The sequence below is a fragment of the Dreissena polymorpha genome, chromosome 1, assembly GCF_020536995.1.
Source record: "Dreissena polymorpha isolate Duluth1 chromosome 1, UMN_Dpol_1.0, whole genome shotgun sequence".
Taxonomy (NCBI): Eukaryota; Metazoa; Mollusca; class Bivalvia; order Myida; family Dreissenidae; genus Dreissena; species Dreissena polymorpha.
In genome coordinates, this window is record NC_068355.1 from 194,244,234 (window position 1) to 194,255,227 (window position 10,994).

The 10,994-nt window shown below is 36.6% G+C and overlaps 1 protein-coding gene across 3 annotated transcripts; it reads left to right on the top strand.

The window, feature by feature from the left end:
• Positions 1–1,036: 1,036 nt before the first annotated feature.
• On the top strand, positions 1,037–9,426 carry LOC127864428 (uncharacterized). 3 transcript variants are annotated; one of them, XM_052404064.1, is made up of 4 exons: positions 1,037–1,448; positions 5,742–6,331; positions 7,586–7,777; positions 8,651–9,426. In XM_052404064.1, exons 3-4 carry the CDS (start codon positions 7,696–7,698, stop codon positions 8,926–8,928), a joined length of 360 nt encoding a protein of 119 aa, XP_052260024.1. In that variant the 5' UTR covers positions 1,037–1,448; positions 5,742–6,331; positions 7,586–7,695; the 3' UTR covers positions 8,929–9,426. The 3 variants fall into 3 exon arrangements, with proteins under 3 accessions (XP_052260024.1, XP_052260026.1, XP_052260025.1); XM_052404066.1 differs by lacking the exon at positions 1,037–1,448 and adding an exon at positions 2,952–3,020; XM_052404065.1 differs by lacking the exons at positions 1,037–1,448; positions 5,742–6,331 and adding an exon at positions 7,292–7,380.
• Positions 9,427–10,994: the final 1,568 nt, after the last annotated feature.

Below are 10,994 nucleotides of genomic sequence, written 5' to 3' on the forward strand. Positions count from 1 at the left end.
GATGATGATGATGATGATGATAATGATGATAAAATAATAATAATAATGATAATAGTAATTGTAATGATAATAATAATTATTTTAAATAAATTATAATAATAATTATTATTATTATTATGTTTATTAGTAGTTAATTTCGACTATTTGGTTCGTATGTCACTTGCGCATGTTTAGTTTGAGGCAACTAATTATATTTACTGTCTGATACCATACAGCGAGTATAAATCTAACATACAAATCGCGCATTGGGAAAACGGGGCTAAATGCATATGCGTAAAATCGCGTCCAATATTGACCAGGTAGGACTTCACAGGCTAATCCAGAACGACACTTCATGCATTTACAGTATTTTTCTTGTAAAGGAAGTGTCTTGTAAGAGAAAATTCAGTTAAGACGGAATGTGTCGCCCCTGATTAGCATGTGCGGCTAACTTAACGCAATTGCATTTAACCCCGTTTTCACAGAGAGTGTAATATATTTACTGTCTGATAATATACTGTGTGTATATAAATCGTACACTATCTTTCCTGTTTGAGCTGGTTAACGCAATGGTCTTAGCACTAGTATATACGTATATATTACTTTTTTCTGTACATAGGTCTTTCTTATATAAATTGACCTACTATGAGAACACGCCTGCATGTTTCAGCTCCGTAATTACGCCTATTCTGTTAGGCAGTTCTGTCATAGTATTTACATCGAAATGTCACGCATTAGTCACACTGTCGCCATTTTGCACTTTTCAGAAAACAATGAAATATCGTAAAATCATTAGTATTCGTAAAGTATTAATTTTCGTTGGTTCCGAGGGTTGACCGATCATCCACGCATTTATTAAAAATAAATAGGAAATGAACGACGCGATTCCCTCATGTTTTTTTTCTCCGAACAAACAGCACACATAACAAAAATAAACGATGTTACATGTCCATGAAAAATGCTAATTTTCACGCTTACCAATATAAACGAGTTTACAGTACACGTATAACATAAGTGTGGCGTAGTGCAACACAATATAATAATGGGACAAGTTTGTTCCAATTTCGGTGATCGCTTAAAACTGACTTTTTAAGTTTTAGATTCCATTCAACCGGGCGTGTGTTTCAAATTTTCACGCTCTCTTTTGCTCAATAGGCGTTTGTTATCATACGAAAGGTGGACTTGCTCGGTATAATAGGAAAATGTTCTTCAATATGGACAAATCGTGATAGAATTACGATAGAAATACCAATTAAGATATGAATAGAATAAGTACGATATGTATGGCGTGATATTGAAATTTAACTTCGATGAAATACTTAAAGGCAGTCAAAATCATGGCTGTCTTGTATGTATTGCGATTTTTATAGTTGAAATTTGGATTTTAAAATCAATATATAGATACCTTTGGTCGATATTGAGAATTGAATGCTGTGGGCGGAATAAAAACAGTTCGGATTTATGCGATCGTAAGTACTTTTGTTAAAATATTAAGCGATTACTGAATTATAAATTAAATACATAAATAAAAAAACTATACGTTTATCTATTTTAAACAAACAATGAAGTAATGCATGAAAGTAATAAAAATAAAAAAAGATTCATTAATTTCCTGGTTCCTATTTTTTGGTAAATTGACAAACTAAAAAAAATATGTATAAGATTTGCATTTTTTTGTTGTAGTCATAATATTTGCGAGGAAACAGTAATATTGACATTTACCGTGATCTGAAAAATCCTTTATATGCATCTCTTGACGATGAAAAAAAAACTGAAAAAAAATCAAGCGTTACAAATGCGAAACGATTGAATAATTTGGAGAGTTCTGTTGATATCGTTAGATATTGTGATATAACAAGGATTGCTTATACTAGTATGTAGTATTTACTACGTCAAAGACTATGTTAGGAAGGATGGCCGAGTGGTTAAAGCGCTAGACTTTTACACCAAGGGTCAATGGTTTGAGCCCAGTTGTGGGTTACCTTTGTTCTTTCTTTAATTTTATTCTTGTTTGTACTTAAGCTATTTATTAATCAAAGTACTGGCAGTACTGGTGTGACGATGCTTTTGAAGAGGATGGATATAAAACATCAATTTAAGTTTATCTATATCACCACAATTGTGTATGTTGATACGAACATTTGGGTACGATACAAAATTTGGGTACGAAAATTGTGGGTACGAAAAAAATTTGCGTACGAAACATTTTTGGTACGGAAAAAAGTTAAGGGGTACTGGTAAGTAGTACCCGTGGGTAACTTGACCCATTGAGCGAAACTGGGAGGCGGGTCACATTCTTGTTTATTAAGTATGGCAATACATTCATGATGATTCTCGAAAGTAGGTATGAGCACATAGCCGGACCATGTGAGCTCACTCGTATGAGCACTTGACTATCCAAGTTCGCCCACGAACATATGGATAAGTTAACTAATAGCGAAATGACCTTATACATGTATATGCTGAAATCTAACAATCGAACGAAATATCAAACATGGTATGTACACTTAGGTGGTTGTGTAATTTCTGTAAGAATATCGTATTCAATATTTAAATTTTAAATGATTGTGCCCGCACTTGAGTTTGTTGCCTTGTTTGAGTCTATACGCGCCTAGGCTGCACCCAGTGTGTGTATTTGTGTTTTTCCAAGTAATGAGTTACCTCCGCGCTGAGGCTGCATAATGTTGGGGCCCGGAATGTGTCCAGCACTCCAACCTAATAAGATTAGATCGACGACAGTTGGGACGAATTTTGAATGATAGCTGCAATTTCCAGCTATTTGTTTTGTACTGAAATACTTTTTAATTTTTTATATGGTCAAATGCTGCGGGGGGTGAGATTTTCCGGAAAAAAACAACTGTCAGGAATGGTGACCACAAAACATACAAAATGTAACATTGCGCCGGGAGCGGTAATCGAACCGGTGTCGTAAAGGTGAAAAGGCGAACGTCCTTACCACTGCGCTAGCGGGACGGACAATTACGCAGGGACATGTTGTTTTATCTATATATATCATAGCAGTGCAGCGTTTACAAATTCAGGTTCGAAATCGTTCGCATTCTTTAGTTTTGTGATCACGTAAAAAGTTAATTTTACATGTTTTTATTCGCAATTTATTTACTAAATCGAGAACAAATATCAAACAAAATAGAGAAAATATATATACATGTAGTTGTTTCATTGGTCCATAAAAATAAAATGGATGTAAAATTACTAATTTGAAATTAACGTTCTGATACACTTACTGAATCTGTTTCCCCAGGATATGCTGTTCTATTAATATTTACCTTTATCAACACGAACGACAACTCTGCTAGGAGAATGTTATCAATGAAAATCAACGAGCAATCTCCTACGCAGTGGCGAATGCCAAGGGAAGTAACTGAAAAATCGAGTTATCTCAATCGAGGCTCGGTCTTTTACATAGGTCGCCATTGTGACGATTTTTTTACTGGTTATCAAACCTTGGACGCTGCTGTTCCAGCATCGTCAAAAAAGCAGCATTTAATGACAACCATAAATCATGCCACAATCTGTGAAAAGTTTCCTTTATTGAATGAACAGCTATGTCAGATATTTCCATGCCGGCACTCAACAATGCAATAAAACTACACTTCAACACCGTTATTTCGAACACCGATAATCCGAAGTCACCGTTATTTCGAAGTATTTTTCAGGCCCCGATTTTGGTTCTTCTTTGTTTTATGTAATTTTTCATTGTTAACCCGAACTTCGTTAAACCGAAAAAATCGTTAATTCGAAGTGATTCTGTCGGTCCCAACACTATAATTCGCATCTGATTATCAGTCTGTTATCCGAAGTCAAAACTGCAAAACACTGAGCGTAATTTCACACCTTTGTCGTCTGCGCGTAGCGTGTTAATTTTATTATGTCGTCAAGAGCCGATAATTACTATTTACGTAGTTTTGCATTCTTTAGTAACAAACAAACGTGTCACGTTAGGTCTGAGTAAATGTGGTCAAATGAAATGCATCATTTATAAACTCTACCGTTTTAACAAAAATCATTACAAAATGTCTGATACAAACAAGTCAACCACGTAACTATTTTCCAAACCAAATGTCGAGCAATATGGAGAAGGGCCCGGTACCCAACCCGGGAGGATATCCGGATCGGCAGTTATAATACAATCTTAAACGTCACGTCGGTGCAGTTTCAGTCACACTGCCGTAATAGCAAACAGCTATTATAACAACAATATAAAATAAGCTTACCTTTATCGAAAATTCACTGCGTGTATAAATCAGTTTGACATGAAACGTTTGAAATATGATGCACAGTTGTGGCTATACATATGTATATGAATATTGCTTGGCTCTTTTCCAATGACACACCTTTTGATGTTTGATTTCAGTTAATAAACAAATTAAATTGTATCCTGTTCGAGCTATTTACATGCAAATGCAATCCACCCAAATGCACTTTACACAACAAACGACGCTCTGTTGACGATTGAAATATGATTTAAAAAAACAACAAGTTAGGACAAGCTTTCGTCAATGCATATTTACGGATGTAAGCATTACAAATTCCCCACCAACTTGTTTACCATTATTCATTTTGTCATTCAACTTAACATAAAACAACACGTGTTTTACGTTGGTGAATAACGATTAGTTGTATCTGTTTGTTCAATTTTCATTTACGATGGATGGCGTGTCTAAAACATGGCGTAAAAGGTTTTATTATTACTTAAGGCTTGTCTATAGATTTTTTTCTGATTTTTACAATTAAATGTTTTTAATAACCTTAACAAAGTTAAAACATTTTTAGCCAGAGGGCCCTGAAGCACTCACCTGGGTACGTGGTAAACCATTTAAAACAACTTAAAAATTATGATATTTTATATGTTTTGTAATTAGAGAAAAATAAAAAGGAGAAAAGAATCGTTGTATTCCTCCGTTTGTTACAAGTAGAAATCTATTGCTTTCTGACTAGTTTAAGTTTTTAAGTAAAACAAGTATTAATAGCAGCGTGTAATCGAACCATGCGAATTCCACAATGTTTTATTTTTACAGAATCAAAGAAATCTTCTGTCAAATGTTTATTTCGAATTATCGTTAATCCGAAGTTTTTTTTAATGGTCCCGACGACTTCGAAATAACGGTGTTACAATGTATTTACAATTAGACACATTCCACAAATTCTTAGAATGGTTTTATATGTTGCGGACAATATCAAACAACGTTCACCCTTTGAAGAAGGGCATATCTGCTATCTTAACGCATTTGATGATAAGACCCTCCGGCACGAATGTCGGAACTACGAGTGCAATATGAGAAACAATAACGAATTAACAATAGGATGCATGTAGCTTTGCCACAACTATGGATATATAGCAATAACAAGTGTACTATAACTGCGACAGAGGTTAGTTTAATATCGTCGTCACATGATCTACGAAGGCGACATATGTCGACTGATTCTATATGACCCACATTTATTATATCACATGGGTCAGGCACGCCTCTTTGAAAATTAAAAATAATGTCAACATGTTTGAAATGGCAGCACGGTATATTAATAGCATATATTGTTCATTATTTAGTGTTATATTGCCAATGATAATATAATAAAACTAAATATTTTTGTAAACTAATTGCTTTCAAAGCGCAATGTCATGGACAATTTACTCTATTACTATATTTTGCTGTGTTCACTTAAATTGAATAAAATTATATTTATCCGCATTCTTCAAATACATTATTGGAATACTACTATAAGCGTTCCTTATCTTTCAGACATCTACAATTTTCTCAAGATATAATGCAACGACATTCAAGAACACGAAAGTAAAGACTACTTATTTGCGAGTAACTTCATTGTCTGAGGTTACAAAAGTGTCAAAAGCAAGTAACTCCAGAGTGGAGAAAAGCACAAACAGGTTGAATGTTGAAGAACAAAGAGTGTCCTCTTTTAAGACAGTAAAACGTCCAGTTATTAAGAAGAGAAATGAAGATAAAGGTTTCAAACTATTTTCCGGACCAAGTAAACCAAAACATAATGGATTGACTTTAGACGTTTTGCAATAATTGACGCCATTTAAAAATGGCGTCGATTTAGTGACGCAAGAGTCACGTGAGCTGTTGCTGAACTGCATAAAACTACACCCAAGTGTTCACGAAGTATTTTTTTCCGGAAGCGACGAAAGATCCCCGAATAACCGACGAAGATTTACGGGGATTTCCGATTCACAGCCTGGCGGTTGCAGTCATTTGCGAGGCCATTTCAAAAGGAGAGGATCCGTACAAGTTTTACTGTATGATCGAAAAGAATAACTTGGAAAGTGTGCTGACTGAACTGTATACTATCGTACATTAGAAGAAATTGGGTAAATATTGCTTTATGCCATTGGTTATTAACAAAGAAGTATCTGCATAATAAATATAAGAAGTGACCAAGCACTTAAAAATGACGTCATTCACAAACCTTAGGCCGGATATCGTTGACCCTCAATTTCATTTTGAGTCTAAAGAAAAATTAAATTAAAAAGTAAAACATAACTTTAATATTTAACTTTATTTTGCACTGATTTGATCATTGAATATTTATTAAGTTCTCTATATTATAGCTTGTGTAATTCGCAAAAAACACAGGAGAACGATAAACCGATTAAATTTCAATATACACAATAAATAGTTATGTGGTCGATTACCTTTCTATGTTCTGCTCCTTCCCTTGATTCACGCAGGGTAGTTATCGCTTACTAGCGCTAGATTGGTCATTGTGGGCGCGGGTACTTCTTGCATGTAACCCGGGTACTCATAAGTATACTTACATATACACCGGGTACGGTAAATATACTCAATCGTACCCGGTCGATAATAGACTGTACCCAAGTTGTATTCCCGCCCGAAATCCGATGTCGTAAAACGCGCTACCGATTATCTTAAACAAACTTCTCTTTTAAAAAAAACTGAATCAACATACTTTTTGAGTATGAGTTTCGGTTATAAAGAGGCCATTTAACAGAAAATTGACAACAATGTGAATATAATTAAGTACAACAAAATAGCCCTGAACGACCGATTTAGCGTTAATTTTCCGGGGAACCTTTTAGTATATTTACCGTACCCGGGGTACATGTAAGTATACTTAAGAATACCCGGGGAATATGTAAGTAGTGCCCGAGCCGAAAATGACCAATCGAGCCTTACTGGCATCACTAAGTATTTTAGCATTGGAAAACCAGGTAATCGAGGAAAAGAGTGAGCTGAACGCCGTAATATTACTACTGTTGAAACCTCGAAAGTCCGACCGGACTTGTTATTTGTTGTTGTTGTTTTCTCCAGGGTTCTCCATGGACTGCGCTCTGTACCCGTCCGTAGTGAGAGACGCACGGACGAACATCAGTTTGCAAGACTTCATTGACGATGATGGGTAAGCTTGTTCTCTGTCTTTTTAAAACATGTTTAATTATTTAAATTCGTTGGCAAGAAATTTCGTGGTTAAACAAACTACAACTTTTTCATGGACACGAAATTTCGTGGATTTTTTATGTTGGAAAAGCAAGAAATATGCCTCGAATGTTTACCGTGTTGTCGACCATGTGGGAATTTATAAAAAAACGAACGACTACTTTCAGGCCGGAGTGGGCGGAGCGTATTATTGAGCGCATGACGGAGCCCTCTTGGACGATGGGATGGGTGCAAAAATAGTCCGCGGTCATGTGACAGAAAGGAATACAACACGGCGATGAACACACTGTTCGTGAAATTGCACATGTTGGACCCGCAGTCTGTCATTCCAACATTTCATCTGCTGAATCACATCCGAGGTACGTGCTGGAAATATTTACATATACACATATTAAGGTGTTGTCCTTATTTGCATATCTATAGTTACATGTTGGCAACATATCAATAGATACATAGTTGTGTTAATAACGTATCCACAGGTACGCTGTGGTGTTAATTATATATGAGCCGCGCTCTGCGAAAATGGGGATTATGTATGTGGGTCCCAGATTAGCCTGGGCAGTCCGCACAGGCTAACCAGGGAAGAAACTTCCGTTAAAACTTGATTTTTGCTAAGAAGAGACTTTCGTGAAACAAAAAAATGTCATAAAAGCGGAAAGTGTCGTCCCTGGTTAGCCTGTACGGACTGCAAAGGCTAATCTGAGACGACACTTTACGCACATGCATTAAACCCCTTTTTCACAGAGCACGGCCCATATCCTTAGATACGTGTTGGCATAAATTATTTATCACCATATACTCACATTCAAACATTGGTGCAAATAAAGTATAGAAAAAATAGACAGGTTTCCCGTTTGTTTGACGATGATAAATCATTTTCCGTATGCATTGGTTTGAACTATCGAAAAACAGAATGACGCTATGTGTTTGCGCTGTTCTACAACATTCTCCTTTTTGTATCGAGTTTTTAATACATTGTTTGATTGATGGCTTGTTACGTTGCTTTTGGCCATAATAAGGTACATACACGTATATATAATAAATATAATAGTTTATGATTGTGACAGCGGGATTGTCGCACAACCGACTCATGAGACACAACCCACCGAAACATGCAATATCTTACTGATTAATTAAACTTAATATAGTAATACAAATTTCGCATGGTGTATACAGTGACTTCATAAAATAATGTATATTTTGTAAGCAAAGAGATTTTGTCTTCATTTCAGCTCTCCCGGAATGCAACCTAGAGCTGGCCACCCGGGACTACCTCGGAGGCTCACTGGACGCTGCGGCACTCAGCGCGCATGCGCGGACGGCCGTATCAAAGGAGACCATGCCTAGCAACGGCGCGTCGCGCATGAGCCTCGACGAAATCGAAGTTTTTTACGGCATTGACGTCGAGGAGTTTATAATGACGGAAGCACGTAACGTCGGCGTCTGGAACGGGCGACGTCCCGACAATAAAAGAACTAGTGACCTCCAGGATAGATGCAGCGTCATGTAATCTCGTGATCACATTTGGCCGTTTCCGGCTCTCGTCGAAAAAATGCGCACGCATCCAGATGTCGCATCCGGAATAAGCTTGCATACCCTATGGAATAAGCATCAATTGTTCGTCTGTGACAACGAAATGAACAAACGCATGCGTTAGTTGTGACGATGTTACAAATACGTTTCGTTGATTTGGACCTTCTATCTAATGACGTCGAGGTCTGGACGGATTTATACAATTACACATGTGTTTAGATTATGTGGGAGAAAATCTCCAGTGTGCTTCCGTATTGAATGTAATATTGTTCATTCGACTTATTTTGTACCAAAATCATCATGTTTGTCTTCTGTGAATGTTTTAATTGTAAAGCGTACATTTTTGGTGTGAACAAATGCAAATAATGCGGTATCGATGTATAAGTTATGCTATTCACACATTTTTGAATGTATGACAAGTATTGATAAAACAGTTCGTGTGTTATACGTAACTATTTAATATAATACATCGATGACGAGCGATATTTACACGTGTTCGCTTGTACGCTTGTTAATTATGGTAGATTTTAAGTCACAGGCTTATCCGGGACGACATGTTCCGCCCAAACTGGATTCTTGCTAAGAAGAGACTTTCTTTAAACGAAGAATACCATAAAAGCGGACACTGTCGTCCCTGAAAAGCATGTGAACATGCATTAAACCCAGTTTTCCTAAAACGCTGCTCTTATTATTCTTGTTATCGCATAATGTTCAAAGTTTTGCCTTTGTTATTATTATTAATGGTTGCTAAATATGTTAATATTTGAATATATAATTCAACATGTTGTATATGTAAATATTTGTATATATGTAACATAAAATAACATGTAAATATCTTTGAATATGTTTTATGTAATACAAAAGTTGTTACGATGAATTCATATTTTATTTACGTTTAAAATTAAAATAACAAAAGCTTATATTTATATTAAATAAACAAAACTGAATTGGTACAAAAGCTTGTTCTTGTTTTTATTTCAAATCGCACGAAACAGCGTCTACGTTGCATGTTATGATCACCTGAAGTCTATCTTTAGTTGTGTAAACTATTTCAAAATGTTCAAAGCTGCATGCTTATGATGGATACTTATACATTTAATTAAAACCATCGATTTAGTCAAGACAAAGTATAAGGGTATGCTGGATTCGCAATATTCGTGTGTGTTTATGTCTGTTTTACTTCCTGTCCTTGCCCGTCCGTCTTCCTGTCTGTCTGTCTGACCGTCTGTGTGTCCGTAGACAAACAATTTGCCGATTGCCGATTATAACTCCTACACTATTTAAGGTACACCAATAATACATGCATGCACTTTACATTATATGAAAAAAAATGCGCATGTGCAATTCTGCATCAGGCTTCGTTACAACTTGTTCGAAAATTATGACCCCTGCCCTTCGAACATTGAATTATTGTAACATGATTATTGTACCCTACTTGCTACATATCGTACGGACGGACGAACACAGACAGGAAGAAAAACATACGCGACTAATTTCCCTTGGTAAGCTGGTTTACCAGTTCTAACTGCACTGATGTCCTACTTGATTTGGAGGTATGGGAAGAATTTCCCGAGAACCAACCCCCGGGAGAAAGTTTCGTCCCTACTAAGACGGGTTAGCGCAGTTTGTAGAGTGCTTGGCACCAAATATGAGAGTCGCGAGTCGGTTCCTCGGTCCGGTCTCTGGTCACATTACTATTGCGCGGGCTGGTTATTCAAACCTTTCTACGGCCATCCTCCCCATACCTCTCATTGAAATAAGGCAGCTATTAGTTTAAAACCATGTTTTTAGCTCGATCGCATAGAAAGTCTTAGGCTTATATGAAACGCTCTTGAGTCCGTTGCCTGGGCCTAGCCAGTACTTGCTGTCTATGGGTGAGAACTTAACAACGCTCAAACAGTGGGGATCAAACCCGTGACCTCCCGATCGCTAGGTGGACACAATATCCTTTGCGACACAGCGATCTTTAAACGCCAAGGCCGTTGCTTCTGGTCAATGTATGTTCAGTTAGAACTGCTAAACCAACAAACCAAGGTAAGTGAG

Excerpts from the sequence above, each read along its gene's own strand:
- LOC127864428 (XM_052404064.1), top strand. The coding sequence starts at position 7,696 with ATGAACACACTGTTCGTGAAATTGCACATGTTGGACCCGCAGTCTGTC. Across the intron at positions 7,778-8,650 it reads TCTGCTGAATCACATCCGAG|CTCTCCCGGAATGCAACCTA; the intron begins GTACGTGCTGGA and ends TCTTCATTTCAG.